This window comes from Pogonomyrmex barbatus, unplaced genomic scaffold, assembly GCF_055798465.1.
Source record: "Pogonomyrmex barbatus isolate J1 unplaced genomic scaffold, ASM5579846v1 scaffold3, whole genome shotgun sequence".
Classification (NCBI taxonomy): Eukaryota; Metazoa; Arthropoda; class Insecta; order Hymenoptera; family Formicidae; genus Pogonomyrmex; species Pogonomyrmex barbatus.
This window is the reverse complement of record NW_028297127.1, coordinates 4,901,876-4,924,170: the sequence shown is the minus strand read 5'-3', so window position 1 is coordinate 4,924,170 and position 22,295 is coordinate 4,901,876. Positions and strand designations below refer to the sequence as shown.

Below are 22,295 nucleotides of genomic sequence, written 5' to 3'. Positions count from 1 at the left end.
AAGGCGCCTAAATGGAAATTATCATCTGTCATCTGCGATGACAGTAATATCGATCGAGGCACTTGTGGGTGAAACGAGGCCAAAATGATTCGGATAAAACAAGATTTGTCTCAAAGGAATTCCTGAAAAGGATTCGTTGAATCCTTTGATAATTAGTGTCGGTTGCTCGAGCAAATACCGCCTCTTTATCTCAGTTAGCAAAGTAGAAAACGTGAAAGTAATTATATGATACAGTCTCATTTGTTTGCATGATATTTATTGCATATTGCCTTTTATAGGAGCTTGTTTGTAAAAATTAGTTCAAGTTAAGTAAATCTTAATTTTTTTATATATTATTAATGCATATATTATTTTCTATCTAAATCTATGAGATTTACTATCTATACGCTTAAAAAAAATTGTTCACTTTTCACCCTAATTTTTTTGTTTTAAATTGAACAGCTGATTTATTTACGTTTATCTCTAAGAATAAAGATTTTTACTGTTTTTGGAAATTCTTCATAAGTATATTATTATTGAATTATTATTTGTCACTATTTCTGAATTTAGGAATAATAGTTATATTTGAAATAACCAAATATCAAATTATGTGTTATTATAGTTATCTATATCTGATATAATTATAATGTTATTTAGATGCGCGCATTAAAATAAGTTTAAATACGTCATGACTGTCAGGACCGTCATGAAATCATCATTAAATTTTTTTAATTGAATGTTCCCGACATATCCATCTAATGTTTTAATCAATCTTTGAAGTATAAAAGCGATCGTAACTTTACGACCATTATAGAAAACTACGTGACACAAACGGAGTTTGATATACTTGTCGTACGTCCAGAGATAGGAAATTCCATTTTCAGTCGCAAAGAGAAGTGGCAAACGTGAACATGTTTTCCCGCAATGTTCCGTCTCTACTGTTATGGATAAATTGCGAACCTACCCGCAACAAAGTTCCTCAACGCGCGAATTATTTCAGGCGGAAAGCAATATTTCTTAAATTCACTGATGCTAACCTCCTCGGTCGCAAAGGATAATAACCATCCTTAAGTCACATAATCTCTGTAATAAGTTTTCCTAATTTCTTGCTTGGCGCCTGCCATAGATAGAAAAGGAAGTAATCTGCAGGACACTTATTTAGCCACAGGAAGTTAAATTATTTTTTATTATTAAAAAAAAATACGACAATAATAAAAAGAAAGAGAGGGAATAAAGGGAGAAAGTTTTACGATTTAGAAATTATAATATTATTTTTGACTAATTTTCAGATGAATATATTTGGATTTTTAGATGAAAAATATTTGGATTTTATCATTTATTCGATCATTTGACCGCATAAATTATATTGTAAATTCCTACTATACAGCTTTAGATAGGTATTTATGAATTCTCTCTCGACCTACCGCACAATGATTTTCTCTGTACATTGTTCTGATTGTGCATTATCGTCATTCAATTTCTCTCTTTGTCACTGGCCGTCATGTATCATATTGTTTTCACGCCTATTTTGTTCTCATCAAGAATGGAATAAAATAATGTTTTTGCGCGTATTCATTTTGCATACCGTTTTGTGGAATAAAATAAAAGTGGAGTAAAATAGAAAAAATATATGATATCGTTAAAGTATCTTGGCTAAAATATTTTTCCAATATCGAATAATTAAATTAGACGTCAAATTTTAATATTCTCCTCACGTATTGGGTTAAGTTTTTGTAGTTTATGCGAATATTGAGCATATTATAATATTCAAGAATAAATAATTTATAAGTACCATTGAAAATAGCTCGAATTGGAACTGAAATGTTTAATAAATATTTATATTAATAAATTGCTAAAAATCTATTTGCGCACTTCTCAATTGCTCTAATTTTTTTAATTGTAGAATAAATAATGTCGGAAAATAAATAAGCAGATGTGCAGAAGCGCAGGCGCGCTGAGATGTCTCATAAGAATAAAATATTCTCGTCTCGACACAAAAAAACATTTGCCTCGACTCGTGTGGACAAAATCAGATTTTACGTTTGCATTACGAAGTCTCTTCATCCGACTATATCGTCAATGCTCGAAAAGTGAGAAAGAAGCAGGCAATAACGCTAGTAAAATGCAAAGGCTCTAAAAGTTAGTCGAGAGACCAAACAGTCGAACTCGAGAAAAGTCTCGCCTCGATAAAATAACGGAAATGTTCTCGTCAGTCGTCGTCGGTCTCTTTTTGCTCTTCGTTCTCCCTTACCGGCTCCTTTTCTCTGTCACATCTAGCATTTCCGTTTTACCTGCGGCCTCTATGCCGCTATGCACTTTCTCTATTTCTCTCGCTTCTTCCTCTCTCTCTTCATTTTATCGCTCTATCTCTATCTCGCGGTTTGGTATCGAGAGAGTTTCAGAACGAAACGCAAACACCTCGATTTTCAACGAGACGACAGGGAGGGGAGGGAGGACAAAGAAAACTCGTTGACCACGCTGATGTCGACAACCGAGCGACCGGAGAGAATCTACACACATCGATATTGACCAACTTTTCGTCCGCACGGCGGCGGTTTCGACTTCCTTCCCTTGCGCCTCCACATCCCTGCATTTGAACGAATTTATGTGGAGGCAGACCGACGACGGTTTTCCCTGGGTCGGCCGGATTATCTCGGAATCTCGCTGAAATACGGAATATTCGTCCCGGAAAAATTTGCGGTACGAATTTGCAATCGTGCAATCGCCTCGCGATGGAGTCTCACTTTTCAAACATACGAATTAAAGTTCACAGACGAATTTTAATTTTCTACGTGTAATTTTATATGTGTGATGCTACTACTTGTCTTTACGCTGATGTAAAACAATTGTATCTTACATCGTTAAATGCGCCCTTACAATTTGGTCGGTATATGAATCATTTAATATTAACACTTTCATGAATTAATTAATCGAATATTTGATGAATTTCTCTTTTGAATCAAACGCATCGACAATTGAAATATATAAACGGATGTATGCATATATTAAAAAGTTTATTCTATCCGGAATCAATTTTACAAACCTTTTATTTACAACGTTTGTTTATTGAAGTACATGAATTCCGTTTTCGCACGCGAGTTTCCATATAAAGTAAAGATATTGTTACAACCATTTGAATACGGTTTACGTTGCTTTCGAAAAATCTAATCTTTCGATCGGAGAAGTCCGCCCGCATTGCGAATTTTGATTTTTTGTTTTTTTTTTCTCGCACACTTTGCGCAATTGACGTTTTTTTCTTTTTTTTTTTACCGACGCCGGCATCCATTCGCACGGTTTACACTTCATCAATCTCGGCGTTATATCGAGCCCGTTGTAGATCCGCCTGGTATCTCGATGCCGCACGGATGCGGGATTCGATCCAAGATTCGCGGCGGCGTGTTTCGCATACGTGACTTCTTCCATCCTGTTAGGCATCACAGTAGATATGCGGGAACAAGTTGAAATCCAAATCTGGGAAACTTCGGATACACGGGACTTTCGCACGCCGGGATATTTTACGCGATACGTTTCCACGTTCGTGAAAGTATGTCATGTCCGTATAGCTGCGAGCCTTGGAACGCTTTAGACGAATATTTTGGTAAATGCCGGAAAACGTCGACGGATGTTTGATGGGGCGTCACGTCTTCCTCCGAACGAAGGCAATGCCCTTGTGATTAATTTAAAATATTATTTTCTCTTTATTAATAGAAAATAAATGGAAAGTGAAAGAATTTGGAATAAATTGAAAGAAATGGAATTAAATTAATTTAATTAATTTAATTAAAAGGATTAAATCTGTAAAGCTATAAATTTCTAATCCTTGATGTCATAATACTGAAATTAGATTTCTTCTTATTTTATTTCATTTTTTTATCTTTATTTCGATTTTCTATAAGCAAGTGTTTTTATTTTTATATATAGAAATATAGAAACATGTAATTATAAATTTTGTTTAACTAAATTCAGATGAACAGTTTATATTTCTAAGAGAAAGAAAATTTGCTTATCGCTGTGTAAAGCGCTTCTGAAACTCTATTATACACGATCCGATATATCTGGTGATAAAGTGTAATCATATACATTTTTCTAGATTGCGGAAAGTTTTAATGATTGTTTTATTTCAAGTATTTGTATAGCATGATTAACAAAATTTCAGTAAAATTTCAGTAAATTGTAAATATTTGTTTTATTGGATTAACTTTGTTCTCAAACATTATTATGGAAACATAAATCGCAAGAATAGAATAATCGCGCGAATTTTCTCATCATAATTCAATGGTAGTTGGCACTGTCGCTCCTAATGCGACATATGAAACGACGTTGAAACACGCACAATCGGCTTACACAATATCTATTTTATCATGTTGAAATTGTAGTATGGAAAAATTATATTAAATATAATAATAGAAATAAAGAAGGTAAATATTACAACCTGATTTATATCATATGTTTGGTTCTTTATTTAAAATCACATATATCGCTATTCAATTAAAATCGAATAAAATACATCGAAGAAAATTATGGATTGTTGAATAATCGTACATGTAATAAATTGGTAACAATATTACTTAGTATTACAATTTCTCTCTTGTAAGAAGATTTAGCACTGTCGGCAGCAATCAAGCCGTTAGCTTACTTATAAAGTTCTTGTGGGGCGGAGCGGACGCGGTTCAGCGTTCAAGAAGAAGTCTGTAATACCAAAGAACAAAAGGAGGTTAAATGAGGATAGGATCACCCCGAGAGTAGCACCATTGAAGTTCTTATGGAAACTGCAGTGCCATTTGAGCGGGGCGGAGAAAATCGTTTCTCGGATAAGGATGTGGACACGAGATAAATAAAGGAGGTCATGGAAAAAAAAAACGAGGAAAAGTGATTGAGGAAAGAAAGGGTATAAATATATATTTATATATAAAATAGAGAACATTTCGATTGCAAAATTGTTTCATCTTCGTAAAAATATATGTCTAAATCTAGAACGTTAATTCTAGAATGTATGACAATAATTTTTTAATATAATTGAAGAGTATAGTTTTTTTTATTTCTAAATAAGAAACGTTCGCGAAATATATGAAATATAAAAGAAATAAATAAAAAGTTAAATTGTAAAATTACTTAGGTTAGTTACATTCAATATTAATGTTCTTACAAAAATTTGGCTTTTTGTCAAGAACACATTATTGGAAATGTAAAGGTGTTGATAATTCATTTTTTTTATCATTTGAATTTTAAATCATTAAATTTTCCATGTTCCATTTTAATATTTATACTATATTGTAACAGCATATTATAATGCTCGAAGAAGATTTTCAGCCGCCAAGTTTAATTCTAATTTAACAGAGACATGTAGCACTCTATGCTCAGGATGTAACTGATTAGGAACGATATTTGATATTGAGTTATTGATGATTCATGCAAGATTCGCATTATATTATCTGCCGAGCATATAGATTACATTGAAATGCTATATGTCTATCGAGCAGAATAAAGCGCGATATTATATTCCACTCTCATCTTTTAAATGTAAAATGATAAATGTTATAATGATAAATGCAAATCTTTTATTCAATAATAGATTATTCTTTTAACAGTAGCTAATTTTCATAATACATTCTTGGTACAAACATTGAGAATTATAATTATTACCTTTTCTACGTTTTATAGATTATTAAGCTACATATTAAATTTGAATGAAACAAATACTAAGCAAGAGCTATATTCTTTCGTATTGTAATTACAAATTAGAGATTTTACATTTCTGTAAAATCAACCATTATTTTAAAGTTTACTATTGAATTTAATTAAAGCAAATACTACAAGAGAAATAGAGAGAAAGAGTATTGTGTTTTTCTAAAGAGAAATTTCGATTTCCAGGCTTGATTTATGCTTCTTTTATGCCAGCTTTGCTTTATTTAAAGCGAAAATTAAAACCGATATGATTTCGTTGAATTCAATGTTCTACAGTATAGAAACAGTAAAGTTGATTTTACGACAATTGTAGCGATTCTGTTATTCAAAATAGATGTCAGGAATAAACTTCGCGCTCGTGTGGCGTTGTAATCTAATCTGAAATAAAGCAAATTATTCTCCAGTTCCATTTTCTAGTTGGTAGGTGTACATTACATTATTTCAATTAAGCGCCTTTGGTAGCAGCTTTAACATCTGATATAGCGGATGCACGTCTCGTGCTTTGAATTACACGCATGTGGAAACGTCACGCGTTAAAGCTGTATCCGCCGGTGCGAGCTCGACTATTTCAAAGCTGCTAATCCGGCACTGTCGCGCCGCTGGACGCCGACAGTACGCCTGAACTGTAAATCGTGCATTCTCGTATCCCGATGCGAGAACTGTTATCGTGTATCCAGCGGCCGCACGCGCGTGGATGTTATCTACGGGGTCGAAAGGAGGGTGAGAATATCGCGTGGGCGGGCCGAAATAGAGCCCACATTCATTCCCAGTTCGTAGCGCTAATTACGCATCTGTCTTCCGGCACTTTATCGGCCGTGCATCGCGACGTCGGCCTATTTCATCGTGATATGGCATTTTGATCACAATTCCGTTGACGTTTGCCCGCTCGGAAGACTGATTTCGATGCGTCCCGACTCTGGCCGCGTTTCGCAAAATTTATTTGCGATACCGCCGATATCGGTCCGCCGGCGAATCCCGATCTCCCGCTTTAAGAATCAATCCAGTTTGGAAATGCATATCTGGCGAATGTCCTCGCTTGAATGCCCGATCATCGCGCACGACTCGCCGCTTTGTTCTCGGATCGCTTAGATTTTAGAGAACACGCAATTAGCTCCATCCTCCCTGGTAATGTTCTAGGGGTAATACCTGTTCTCTGCTCAACTATAATCTCTTTAATTGCTTCTTGTTGTTATGTCAAAGCACGCGGCAAATCGTATATGCCAAATGATAAATGTAATGCACGTGGTTGCAATTCTGATGTGCAAAATGGGAACGTGAATGTTTGTACAACGTGGCTATTATGCGTTACATATCAATTGCTGTTGCTGCTACGAGAAATCGAAGAGTTCGGAATTATATTTTAAGAGTACAACTTTTATTATATATATATATATATATATATATTTTATATATATATATATATATATATATAAAGGACACAGTTTTTTATTGTACTTTCCAATTTTCAACAAGAACTCAGGTACATTTCGTTTAGAATTTCTCTTTGGCTCAACGCGAGTGCTTGCATTCTTTTTGCAATTTTTCTTGATTGTTTTAGCAAATTATTTCTTGCAGCGCTTAATGGTTGATACAAGGAATATTACGACTTTAAGAAAATTACTATTACGTAGTACTATTACGAAGTACACGAGAAATAAAACTGCAATTCCGCTTTCATGTTCTGTTATAAAAGTTACAACATTTTATTAACATTGTGAAATATATATATATATATATGCGTGCTTGTGTTTAAAATATAATTTTTCATCAAAATATAAGGAATAAACAAGGCTTAACGGATTAAATAATTCTATAATTTTTCAATTTAATATTTAAAATGTAAGATTATCAGAATATTTTGTTACTGCTTATAAAAGTTGTTAACTAAAAATTATATTCTTATAACTGAACAATATTATATATATATATATATATATATATAAGCAGTCGTGTAATGTAGACTCTAATTTCTAATTAATTCATCCTCTTATTAGTATCCAAGAAAGGAGAGCGTAATAAATTAAGTTAAGAGATAAATGTTTTAGGCATTATCATAGTCGCCATAAAACTGTATGTTGCGATTGTGTAAAATGCAAACGGACCATTTCTTGCATGCGCCATCCTTCCAAATCGATCCGTGTCTCTCGCTCGGCCGGCACCGCCCTGCAAATTAGACTTTCGAGAAGAGTAATAAGTACGCTTGCATGTCACGTACTTACGTTTGGAGAAGATTTGCTTTTCGTGCCCGCATGGGACTTGCACCAAAGTCGATATCCTCTTTCCTCAACGTCTTCGTAGTGGTTCTCACCGCTTTCGATAAACTGCCATTTCGCGGGCACATTTGCTCTCTTCAAACTTTCGCAACTTTTCACTTTTGCAGTTAGTACTTCTATGAATTATACATAAAATTTCTAAGTTTTTCTTAAAATCAAATGATACATTCTGTGCATTAATATTGCGAAGAATAATTTTACAATTAATTATACATTTACATAGTAACGGAACGTTGTCGGTCAAAATTAATACGAAGTTTTATTAAGAATAATTTCTTAGGAGAATTTGTTTAATAAGTTTTTTTCTAAGAAAATCAATGCCGGTAGCATTAATATCACTTTATAATAACCACCAGGAAGATACAAATTGAATCGCGAGCCGCAATAAAACCTTGCGGTAGATAAATCCTCCTACTAACCGGGATGTTGAGGAACTTTTATTTATTACGCACTCCGCACACATACATGCAAAACAAAAGATTTATCCTCGAATGTACGAGCCGTCTATAAAATGTCGGACATGTTCGCATAAAATTCACGCCGTCTACAGATCGGTAGGTCGAGCATACATACGAGTAGAAGCAAGCATGAGTACGGAACAATGTCCTGTACTCATACGTCACTAACGAAATGTTAGAATTATATAGAATTATTCGCGTAACAACAAAGATATCGTTGATACGCGCCGATTTATCACAGATGAAGTTGATCGAGACGACATTAGTACATTCCATTGGACTCAGGCTTTAGTTTTGAGCTTTAGTGTTCTAATATTAATTTTTTTGAGAAAAAGATCATGGCTCTCGGCAAAGAATATAAATATTTCCATTAAACCGTCGCACAAAGAATCTCGCCAGGTTTAATTTAGGCAAATATTATTTTTGCGATGTTTCTATTAGAAGATGCGAGGAGAATTTATAGTAAATCATTATCTGCAGAAGTAGCGAGTATTTGTTAGTTTCTATCGTGTTCAATAAAAAGTAGAGAGAAACTGACTGGTAGGAAAAATTTGGGAGCATTTATCTTATGCAATTCGTTGAAAAACAAGGAAAATTGTGTCGGCGGCGAGAAACTAGATACTATATATCACTCGACCAGATACGAAAAATGCACGGAAAGATTTTTAACTGCCAGGTTACAGGGATGACGTTTTTAGAATCGCGAGGTTGCGGAGGTTGCGTCGTACTTGCGGCGAAAGAAGATTACGTGAGGAGAATATAGCGCGAAATTCTTGAAAATTGCCGCGGCGGCGGCTTACGCACGACGCGAGAGCTTTAAATTTAATAGCGTTCTGTTCAGCTCTATTTCGGTGATGAAGGAAAAGGAAGGAAAAGAAAAGGGAAGAAATATCGATGAATCACACTTCGATTCCTTTTTGCGAGACTCGCGAGAGATATTTAATGTTAATTTGCGAAACGCCGTATGATGATGCGAGAGTATCGCTCTTTATTCGTAATATGAGAATAAAAATCAATGAGGGGAATTTTTTTTTGTTTTGTTGAATCGAGTTCTATAGATCACGGCTGCAATTCTCATTTGTACGTTGTAGTTTTTATCGAGAATTAAATGCCAGCGTAATTCACTTCATGTTTCATCGGTGGCGAACCGTAGCAGCCTCCAACTCGGATATTTTACAAATGGCTCTGGTCGAGTAAATGCGGGTATCGCCTTCTCTTTTTGCATGCGCGCACCACCGTCGACGTTAAGCGAAATCTCAGTAATTGGCTCGGCCGCATTTCGAAAACGTCGAGCGACACAACGAAAGATACATCTTCCACCATAAATAAAATCCGTTTACCGCGAGTCTCTCTCTCCGAGGCCAGCTATTTCTCCTTTTCCGAAATGCAAATTTCCGCTCCAATATCGCTAATTCAAAATGCTCACGATACATTTGAACATTTCGACAGGACGTTTATTATATTTTTGGATTGTTGCTCCTGAATTTCTTAGTTCCTCATTTTCAACGAATCGTTACCTATAGTCAAGTTTCCCTATTTTTTCTAATTAAAATATACATTTTTTTTCATTTATTTGTTTTTTTTTATTTTTGTTTTGTTTTATTATATTTGTTTTGTTTTATTTTATTATCCTTCGGATTACATGGCAGCGGATTAAATACTTAACTTCTGAAAATAATTTCCTTCTAAATCGCGAAAGCATTTTGTATTAATTAAACAATAAAGTAAATAAGGATAAATACGTAACAAGTTAATAATGAACTGATTAATAATTAGAATAACAATTTTATTCGATATTATATAAATGGGGAAATTCAACACACGCGCAGTTATGCAAATGTATTTGGAATATCTTTAATTCACTGTTTAATACTAAATAATAAACTAAGGATGGTCTTAACAAAAATCATAAGATATATGAATTGTATAGAAATATTTTATTATATACACAATGTAGGAGTAATCATTTTTGTAAAATATTTCACGAATATTTAATAACTTGTACGATGCTTGATAATAGTTTACTATTAAAAAACGATGTAATAAGCAATATCGTAAAATATAGTGAAAATATAAACAAATGAAATATGTCGGAATACGAAAGTTTTATTTCATGTAGCTGTCGCAAGGGATCGTTTTCGGGCTGTCATGCAAACGCCCGAGACAAATTTTAGATCTAACGCTGATAAAAACGCGTGTATAATCATAAATGTATGTCGTGAAGTATAACGAAAATGAAAATGCATAAAATGCATGGTTTTGACAGGAGTGTGCACGATGGGAGGGATCATTCTCAGCACTTTTATAGAGATATTTCCGAAGCGTACTACATCTCGCGACTCGCCGTTTGACGTTTGAGCTACAGCTGAAGAGCGATGTAATCAACGATACGCCGTAAAACATGGCAAAAATGAAAGCAGATGAAGCGTATCGGAAAACCGAAGTTTTATTTTGCATAGATATCAAAAAGGATATAGGTGTGCGCGATTGGGGGATGATTCTCAGCACTCTGTCGCACGAATGTTGCGGCGATCTCGACGCTTGGTGCTACGCCGCGTTAACAAAAAAAAAAAAAAAAATAGAGAGAGGGAAAAAAAAGAGCGACCAGGCGCGTTTACGCGCTGACAACGACACGACGCCCGAAGGATATCCCGTCGGCTCGGAATTATGGCTCGCATGCCGAAAGAGGGTCGGGCAAAAAGATTACGTGATCGACGAACGTGGCGAAAGTGCTGACCGAGTTGTTTATCGACGGCGGATCGATAACACGTCGCAAATCGCGTCAAAACTTTCCAGCCGGTCCGGCTCATCCAGCGATTCGCGCTATCGCGATGTACCGAAAGGCATTCGCGGTTCAAAACGGATTATATCCCGGTGTCGAATGGAGGAGACGTGTCCCACTCGTTCGCAGTAATTTGCACAACTCCGCAAATGGTCGACCTCCCTCCCCTCCCCTTTCACCCCGATGCACCACCCATTGACCGCCACTTTTGCGACCATTTCCGCGATGTGTTTTAGTGGCGAGTTGACGCTAGGCGAATTAGTGGCGGTCAATAACATCGTGGTGGTCAATCTCGCGCGGCGGAATTCCATATACAGTTGCTCTATCCGTAATGTCGATGGACGTTGAGAGGACGTGAGAAATTAGCATAATTCGCCCTGCGGCGACGTGAATGAATCGTTTTCGTCGTTCTTCCGGCCGATTCTTCAATGATTGTACGCGATTAAGTCAATGGCAGCTTTCGCCGAAATGGCAGCTTTCGCCGAAAAACCGAAATTCTATTGCTCTCGCAAAATTTATTATTATTCGGGAATTTTTATCGATAATTTCTCGAATCTCGCCATCGCCCAAGAGATAATTTAACCTGGCGAGAATCAATCGCTGTTTTAAAATGACTCCATTCTTTTTTGTGCATGTACTTTTATTCGGACATATTTTACTTTCGCTAGTTTAATGGAATTGGAACAATTTCTTCTAACGGCGACAGGAGCTGCTGGCTGCTTATATACATACATATATACATACATACATACATACATACATACATACATACATACATACATACATACATACACATGCATACATGCATGCATATATATATATGCGTAAGTTGATGAGATCGCGAATACGACTCCTAAGAGCGGCTGCTCTTACCCGTTGCATCGTATTTCACCGAGTGTGGTGGCATCGTTTCTACGTAGCTCGATCGAAACAAAACCGAAATAGTAATACCCGCGAGTGCGAACGGGACAGAATTTAGCGCACCCCGTCGCGAACACCGGCGGTATTCGCGCGGAGTTTGTAAATGAGATTAAGACGAATGGCGTCTTAGTTTACCGCCGTGACGCGATACATCTCGGAGTGCAGCATTTCGATACGTTGCTTTCATTTTGTCGGAATTACGCCGGATATGCTGCAGACTGCGCCGCAGCGAAGGAGGTGATTAACCATAAGAACCTGAAGTTCACGATCGCAGTTTCGATTTTCCGCCCCGTGTACGGGGCGGATTAGCTATCGTTGCGAAAGTCTAAAATTATGACGTCGGCAGGCACGTGTAGTACACGGCGCAACATCTTGTAACTTATCTTCCCAGTGCAGTATATAAAATATATCGATGATATGGCCGCCTGTAGAGGATTGATTTATTACATCGAGTCGAAACTGCTTCGAAGATGAAATACTACCACTCGCAACAACACACGCTGTAGTTCGCGTTTCGATTTTCTTTATTTGCGCGAAATAGGAATTGGTTTTTTGCGTTTGCAATTCGATAATTCGTACGTTCATTTATTTAGATCTTTTTGCGATATTTCGAAATGAAGCATTCAAGTTGAAAATAATTTCTCTTCAAATTTCTAATAATCATGTCAAAATTCTCATGAACAATATATATAAATACATTGACGTATCTTTTCTGTAAAATACATTTTCAGATTTTTTAAGATCATAAAATAGCAGCTGGGAGTGTAAAAAAAAAAAAGGTATATGTCGGCGCGCGTTATTTGCATATTTATGACGAGGAAAAAAACAACATTTCGCAGCTACGAAGAAGTGAGAAAGAACGCGATTGGAATGCAATATACGTGAAAGAAAGCTTAGTGTTGCCTGGCAGTGAATAAGCCGTAAAATATCGAACGGCTCGGATTATAAAAAAAACAGCGTGACCGTTTGCACGTAGAGTTGTACATTGCGCGCAAAATGCAACTCTTGTGCACATCCATATTGATCGGATCAACGATACGATCGTCGAACGAAGTGGTTTCTACTTGACGTGGTATACTCTACGAGCCTCGATAAAGAGACAAGGGCTTCCCAAACCAAAATCCCTTTTGATCGCGTTTCCGTGACAAGCCATCTGCGCAGATTTGAACGTTCGCTTTTCGAGAGTTCCACTTAACTAGTGCGAGGAGATAGGATCGATTTGCAATCGTTCAAATTGCCAGTTAGAAAGTCAAAACGGCTTGAGGAATTTCTTCGACAGCTGGACCCTTTCTTCGCGTCAGTGATTGAATCGGTTTCTTACCGCCTGCGCTTCACTTCACAGTTCTTACGTTCACACCTAGAATTTGCTCCTAGAACGAAGGCTCCAGATTGCGAGCGATAATTTCCGCGATAGATTACATGTCGGAAGAGAGAGACACGTTAAAATATTTTTCGTTTTAGGAAATGCAAAAGGAATTGTTTAGTATTGTTATTAACGTCATACATTAAAAGAAATTAATATTCCATCCATATATTCTATCAAATTATTTAAAGAAAATTTTAAATTGTTAAATACTGATTGACGTTTTATATTTTATTAAATTTGTCGAAAGTATTTCAATTACATAATTATAACAAAGTAATTCGTGCAATTTTTTTTTAATTTTTCGTTGTATCAATTAAATTTATACAAAACGCGTATCGAAGAAAAATGTAAAATATAAATGTGTAATGAATTTCAAAAATGTAATGAAATCGGATAAAGAATACGTAAATAAGTGAATAAAAGATTATGCATTATTTTTGTTTTAAAAAAATAATTTCTTTGAGCAAATATTACATTGAGAATAGTGTAATTTTTCATAATATCTCGCAGTTATTTAGCAGTTTTCACTTACGGACGTGATATTACTTCTGCCGCAGAAGAGAATTAATTTTCTTTCCTTTTTTTTTCCTCATATACGGCATACAGTAATCAATAACGCTCAACCTTGTTTTATTGAAAAATAATTAAAATAAAAGAAGATTTATTTTATGATTTTTTTGCATTAGCCAATACAATAAATGCAAATTTGAATTACGTAAACCGACATAACGTTAATCTTTAATATTAACTTCAAAATTTTCTTTTTTATTACATCCAGAAGCGATACAGGATATTCGACCAAAAATTAAATTCAGGAAAACGTGAAAATATTACAATTTTATAAATAAATTCGAAATATACGGTTGGTCGCGTGTAACTACTTACTTCATTAATATTCGTATTATTTTTATTTACCGCTTGTATAGCAAATGCGTCTATGGCGCACAGCTCTGCCACGCCATGTAACGATATATAACAACACGATTAAGCGGTGCCGAGATTTCTACCGAGAGTACAAGCTGTCTGCATTATCGCCGCAGATCGATCTACCTTGGCACGGAGGAGATTACATTTCGCGATAGCATCTGGTTAACGGCATAATTCGTGGATTCCACTTCGCGTCTTCCAAGACAAAGGTTAATAGTGTCTAACTCCTTTGACCGCAGGTATCTAATCTGACGTTGAACATGCCATTGCAGTCGCACGCATTGCGGTTAATAGTCCCGAGGATCTTCCCCGTCGGTTCACCAACGGCATGGGGATGTATTAGGAGGACAGAATTAGTTCCCACCGATTTCTCACAAGCAAACACCCGACTATCCCTGTTCATCAGGCTCTGGTCGGACTTAACAAATTTTCTTATCACGTATTTTCCTCTGTAGCTAAGAAAATGTTATAAGAAAATGTCAGTAAGCACAATCTTAGGGCAGATCAAATTGCCCATTGCTAAAATACTAATTGAATTTTGTTTAAAAAAGGATCACGATATTGGCCATTCATAAATGGAATTTTCTTAATTCTAATTGTTTTACTCATTAGAAATATTACGATATGTTGAGACGAATCATATAACGACAAAAATTAGTCATTATTATTCTTGACCATTATGACCACAGCCTTTAATGCATTATGAAAATCTATATTAGCATACTAATTAAGAATAATATAGTGAACCTAATTATAATATAATAATTCGCGACGTGTTGCTTAATGCATCCTGACGATTTATTTTACTTCGCCCAGCGTTATCAAGCGCACATTCTGTGATATTTTATAATTTGTTATTCATACAGTTATGAATTCATATGTAAATACACATGAAAATGGACAGAGGGATATAAACGCTATTTAGGTATTAATTTATTAAGCTATTATTTTTTTTCTTTTTTTGGTTTCAATTTAATAGCAATTACAACAGAATAAATGAAATATTCTAATAAAATATAAATCTCATTTAAGTAGAAGTGTAACAAAATTTAATCTTATATAATATATATATATATATTAAATAATTTTAAATAAAAGGATTTTTTATTAAACTTTTAATTTCATATAGATATTTAAAATATTTTAAAATATTTATCCCTTTCCTATTAAACATAACAAATTTTTATCTTGGTGTAAATAATAAATTTTTTTCTTAAATTTCTTTCTTTCTCTCTTTTTTATACTCTATTCATATTCTTAAAAATTCTTTATATAGCGAAGTCCGAGCGCATTTCAATCAATAATCACTTTTCAAGAAGCTTCAATGCATCCAAACAACTCGATTGGAATCAATCTGTCGATTTTTATCGGAGAATCCATCATGTTCGTTCGAGAAAACGAGTGTTTTACCACTCTTATGTTGGTTTTTCAGTTTCCTTTTCCTCCGATCTATCATCGATATTGTCCGGTGCTGATGAACGTTTGTCGGGGAAGTACACAAGGCGGGTCAGCATCGACACAATCGAAGGGATCTGCTTTTTTGCGTGCCATGTCGCGTTTTCCGGTACGTAGGATTGATACTCGATGGCGACGCGGCGATTAACAAAGGTCATTAGGCTGAGTAGATCGCGCTTGTGTCCGTGGAGGTTCAGTTCCTCGCAGAGCGCCTGTATGAACCAGGAGCCCCTCTCCGAATTGCGCCACGAATAAAAACCTGCAAGTCGTAACACGCGGTTTACTGATAGTTCAGACTGATAGTTCAGTTAGTGGATTGATTCGCTTTTCCGATATGTAATGAGATACACTTCGCGCAGGCGTTCGCGAGATGCATGCGACGCTATCGGGATAGTGAATGCATCAGCGAATGACCCATGACCTGTGATAGCGGAAAAGGTTGCAATGTGAGACGAGGTAGAAATTTAAAGCCCTCGAGATAATGTATGTATCGAGTATACGTTGACTACGGTACACACTACAGTTATCGAGCACTTGTTTTTTGACGTGCTGAAATATCAAAATATGATTTTTTTTTGAATCTCTTTAGTGAAAAAGAGTGATATCTTCGAGAATATTATGACCTAGATAATGTACATATAGGTAGACTATAATAATTATTATATGTCTAACTACTAATGCTTGCTTTTTAATAATGAAATGAAATTAAAATGAATGTTTGGAAGCTTATATATTTGATTTGATAAAGATAGGTCATATCGTTGAATTAACAGATTTGTTATGACTTCGAGATAACCCAGTCCGTAATAAAAAGTTCCAGTTTTTCCAGAGCAATAAGTTTAAATTAATCTCAACTTTCCGCGCATGTACGAGCAACCGCGTACTCCTTGCTAATTGTGTTGCGCGGAACAGATATATTTTAATCTGAAATTACAAAGTTCGGTGTTACTCTGCTATAGCACTTAAACTTCTTAGGAAAGTCGTGTGCAATCTACATTTAGGTAACATCGAGTCTTAGACCTCACTTAATGGGCTAACATGGACACGCGAAGTAACATGGGATTAGGAATAGCAACAAAGTCACATCTTTATTAAGAATATTCATTTAGTATTTGTAGAAAAATAATTAAAAAGGGCATTAAATTTATTTTTGAAAAATTATATCGTATTCTATTTCTTATACAAGTATTTGACTTTAATTTAAAAAATGCGAACAAATATATGCGAGATTTTTAATATTCAATAACAATGTAGAATTAGAAGCAGAATAGAATTACAGATTTCAAGATTTTAGCGCAATTAAATGAAATAAATGTAAGATGAAGTTAATTATTATAAATAATTTCTGATCATTTATTTTCTTAGTCTGAGTTTAGGCTCACTTGCATAAGTATTGATTAACATTAATGCTTGAGATGTCTTCTACTCTATATTACAAGTAGGATTACAACATTCGCGATTCTCTAGTCTGGGATTACTTTACATGCCCTATAGGTCTTGCTACTTTGAAAACTGATTAATTATTCCGCTTCTTATTTCGTCATTCTGTTGATTTTAATGAATTTTAATTTCTGTCAATAAAACGAACTGAATTTAATTTCAAATCAGTCAATTTATCCGATATTTTTCACAAAAAGATATTACATATACTCCACTGTCAATTATTCAAAGATACTTTGAAGTTACATGATAGGAAAGCGATTCATATGTCCATTAATAAATCTTAGTAATTGGACATTTACGAGTAACAGTATCGATATGAAATTCATTGCGTACGAAAGATTGCATTGTAGAATTGAAACGTATTACAGGAACACGTTGTTAGAATAAGCAAAAACTGCATTTGCATCTACTTACCATTCAAGAATATGTAAGAGAAATCGATTTCTTGATATATTCTGACAACGTGTTCTCCTTAAATGCCGTATACAACGTGCGCCAGATTCGCATCGCAGCTATTTTCCGTAGGAAGCTTACAACTACATACATACAATTATAATGATACAATTTTTTTACAAAAATCGAATAGTAAATTAAAATATAAACGATTGAAAATCTTTTAATCTTTATAAATACAATTACAGGGATAATAAAATATCATTTTTTATTTTCTTTTTAAAAATTTTAATTTCCGGTTTAATTTCCGAAAATGTCTCATGTTAAATATTGAAAAGTTTTTAAGGAAAATCCTCATATTTTTTTTGTATAAAGCCCCAGGATTGAGTTTTCATTTCAATGTTAATTATTAGTATTATTTAATGGGGTGATTTATCGCAATAATTTACACTTTATAATCATTTACTTTATTTTAATTGTTGGAGAGAATCGGGCACACACAATATGCGGTAAGTACTAACAATAACACATGAGATATGTGTGAACACCTTGGTGTTAACCGGACGTGGACGTGCTCGATGATATATTAACCATACGTTCCACCCCCATAGCGAAGTGTTAAATGCACGTTCGCTATCACCATCGGTATGTTAACTACACGCTTATCTCCTACGTGGCATATTAATGACGCCTTTAGCATCGAGCCAGGTGTTATCCGCGAATTCAGCAGCACCTACATTATTAACAATACGTCCATTTCCTACTGCATATGTGGACGACACACACACACACACACACACGCGCGCGCGCGCGCGCGCGCGCGCGCACAAGCATTTAACTAGTAATCTTCTTTCTTGGTATATTAATAGTGTGACCACCCGCGTGCCATATTTATTATACCGCGCAACTATTATCTTAACTGCTGGTTATTGTCATATACATTATGTGAAATTGACATTCTCCGAGACAAATTTGAAAATTTTTTCGTTTACTGTCGCAAAGATTACTGTCGGAAATAATTTTCGAGATATTCTGAAATAAATTACTATGCAACCAGTGTACGCTCATAATAATCATCAATAATCATTGTGAAATTCATAAATACGTTGGGATATTATTGGGATTTTACCAGCGCTACATTTTAATTGACTCGTATTTAATTTGCGAATATTAATACGCTAATATCAACTGAGCACGTGCGATCACGACACGCGTACAAAAAAGTATTACGGTTTCACGGAGAGCGATGTGGATCTCTGAGTGTATATATATATTCTGTTTCTATTATAAACAAGTACTGTTTATCGGGCTCGCTTAATACGACGGACAGAGTATATTCGCAAACATCATTCCGTAGAGAGAATATACCCGCATTACATAAATTCTGTTTACCCTCCTTAATCGATAGATGTGCAAAGTAGACGTGCGCAAAGTGTGCAAACAGCCGAGTAAATTTGCGTATTTCCAAAAATAAGCTGCTCCTGTCCATACTAAATCCAATTTCCGAAGCGGATAATCTTAACGGATAAGTGACACTTTTCGAATATTTTTATTAAATTTGGTGCGAAGATAAACGTGCCCTCTTTAAACTTCGTTTCAGCATGTATTACGCGTTACACTTACGTAGCGCGTATACGCGATACATTTACAAAGAGAATTGTCATACGAGAAATTTAATTGTAATCGATTTGTGCAAGTAGTAGCTCATTTCCATAACAAGCTACGAGTGTTTTGGTATCGATGTGTCTAATTCCGACGGACGCAATTTCTGATTATCTGAGTTATCTCGCTGACAATCGACAGGTATTTTTCATTAATCCAATCCCACAGGATTGATACTGCGTGGTATGCTTCGCTGCTATGCGAAACTCTCGTCCGGCCATCTACCGACACGTTTTGTTGGTTGCCGAGTTTTGCTGTTTCTTTTTTTTTTTTTTTATTTCTGGTTCTCCCGTTTTTCGCGAATTGTCGCGCTGCTGCTCACAATAAATCACCGAAACTGCGATCGTAACAAAGTTCGCGCTATTCGATTTCTGAATTTAGGCGAATCTCAGTCAAGAATTTGCAATATTTCTTTCGGAAGCTTCTGCGATATTCCCACGCATATTGCCTGCCGGTGCGTTTGCGTCAGATTTTGTAAAGTTTTAGTCATCGCACAGTTTCGTCCGAAATTGCGCTTAGAGCTTAATTATCTCAAACTTTGCTACATTAAAATATAAAGGAACGTTTTTCTTAGCGAATTAACACATTCTTCAATTTAAAAAAGAAAATAATGTAAATTTAAAGTATCAGAATGAAATTCATCATAAGAATGACTTTAAACAATGGCAGTCTAATGTACTTTCCTTAATATACTTTTTATTAAACTTTTTATTAAGACGTTTCTACGAATTTCTATGTAGAGTATGCAAAATCTTATTGCCAACAGGAGCTTCTAGCTTAGTGTGTCTTTAAATTTTTACTGTGTTTTACTATAACACTTGTAAACTGTGACACTTTATGAAATTTATGTATACAATCAAATTTTGTATATTTTTATGGTAGCTATTATTAATAATCACGTGTAAATAATCGCATTTGCAATAACAGGATAATTATGTCAATTAGACGCGTAACATTATATAATTATATATTTGAACAATAAAATTTAAATAATTATAAAATCATTAAAGCATAGTTATAATTGTAAATTTATTACTTATTTATATAAATATTTCTAAAATAATAATTATAAATTTTAATCGAGAGAAATATTGGTATTATGTTTAATTCGGTGTTGTAATTATCCCCTGATTTCTCATAATTAATATTTTGCTGATTATTCTTATTATCTCATGTATATTATCACCGTTCTTTTTCTCTTTCATAGATAATTTTATATTTTTATATTTATTAAAGAAGGTAACTAAATAATTCTTTTCTGAAAGACTCGCTTAGATTATACTTTATCTAAAAAGTTATATAATACAAAAACGTTTAGTACAAATATTTCATGGTATGAAACAAACTATTAATAACAATTATTATTAGAATAATTAATAAAAAGCACAACTTTTTAAAATTAAAGTATGTTAATTTGATATTGATATACTAAATGCCAAATTAAATCAATTTCATAAATATATAAAATTATTTTATAAAATTAAAAGAGAAATTATTTCTATTTAGAAATGCTATCTAGAAATGCATAATAGCTTATATTGCATATTTCTTTTGACGAATAATCACGGCAGTTGACTCGAGAATTGGCTAAAGGACTTAAAACAAGCAATCCGTTTTTTTATCCGTCGACCAATGGTTACATGAAAAAAATATAAAATTGAAAAAAAGAAACGTGTTTCTATATCAATCTGCGAAAGGCGATGAAAGGAGAGCGAAAAAATATATCATGATATGAAACTTGGCCACGAACGGACCGAATGGCTTCAAAATAGCCGTTTGGATGAGCTTGGATCATATCCAACTGGAATCATGAAACGTCTGGAATATCCTGATCTCCAAAAATGTCGATATTTATTTTATATTAATATCTTAAAAATTATCATTTTTTTTAACATCAATATGTTTTCGTAGTGATAATTATTGAATTAACAATATTGAGTTAATTTACAATAAAATTAAATTGAAATATTTTTCACACGAAAATGCTGTATAAAATATTTTTTATACTGCTTTTTGTGTTGAAATATATGTATGTGATAAATGTTCTTGCGATTTACAATTCATAATTTATTTTGATTTATTGAGGGGAAGGAAGACACACAGTACATTACACAATTATTACATATTTTTTTATAGCATAACTGATTTTGCGGAGACAATTACTGCGAAAATTTATTATTTTGAATATAATAAGAATTTGTTTTACTCAGATTCATGTTTCTCGAATTTATAGAATCTTTCGGTAGAAATATAAAAAATAGATCAAGAAGAAAAATCACCGTTTTGCTCTATAATATTTTAATATCGCATGTTATAATCATAATCTTTAAAAAAATTTTAGTTAAATACAATGCATTTAGAATTGTATAATTCCTTTAATTAAAATAACAAAAATTTAGTTTGAAAATTATTTATAAAATCACTGAAGGCTTTGGAGAAGTTTGTGGTTGTCCGATAAAACTTTCATAAATGGAATTCACGGGATATCGGCGAAGCGGGCAGTGTTACACATTCGAATGTATTGTATATACCGTATATTGTATTCATATGATATATCGAGCTATTGTAATCGTATTTAGCTTGTATGCTAGATGCAGTTCGATTCGAGACAGTATTACGAGCGCGTGTGTATCGATTTATCAGTTGACTGATTGACGTTCTCACTAGACATCGTGGTGTTGTATCGCGTCGGTGTGCACCACTGTCAACACAAATTCTCGCACTCCATTAGCAACAGCAAGTCAAATGTTTGCACGCAAGCGGAAATCGCGCGAAAATGTACGCGTCGTCGTTTTACGCAAGTACTGCCGTTGATGTTCGTGCAACGAATTTGCTTTTAGTCACGTTTTTCAACGATTTTCAATCAGATTAAATTCGAAAATGCGTCGGGTGATTATAATCCTGAAAATGCGGCGGTTCGAAATTCTATTGAAATTTCACGTAAGCTCTTT

General features: G+C 34.5%; 2 protein-coding genes across 12 annotated transcripts in view; one reads left to right on the top strand and one right to left on the bottom strand.

Moving 5' to 3' along the window:
• LOC105423311 (alkaline phosphatase) overlaps window positions 1-22,295 on the top strand; it is a 180,383-nt gene that overhangs the window by 64,003 nt on the left and 94,085 nt on the right. The window lies entirely within an intron of this gene.
• LOC105423294 (caspase-1) overlaps window positions 5,789-22,295 on the bottom strand; it is a 53,209-nt gene continuing 36,702 nt past the window's right edge. For 3 of the 4 annotated variants that reach the window (XM_089079815.1, XM_011632988.3, XM_011632989.3), the window contains exon 5: window positions 15,336-16,105. In XM_089079815.1, the coding sequence (XP_088935941.1) occupies window positions 15,807-16,105 (299 nt within the window). In that variant the 3' untranslated portion in view covers window positions 15,336-15,806. Of the gene's footprint in view, window positions 6,038-15,335; window positions 16,106-22,295 lie in introns of those variants that run through there. The other variant, XM_011632990.3, reaches the window with a different exon arrangement.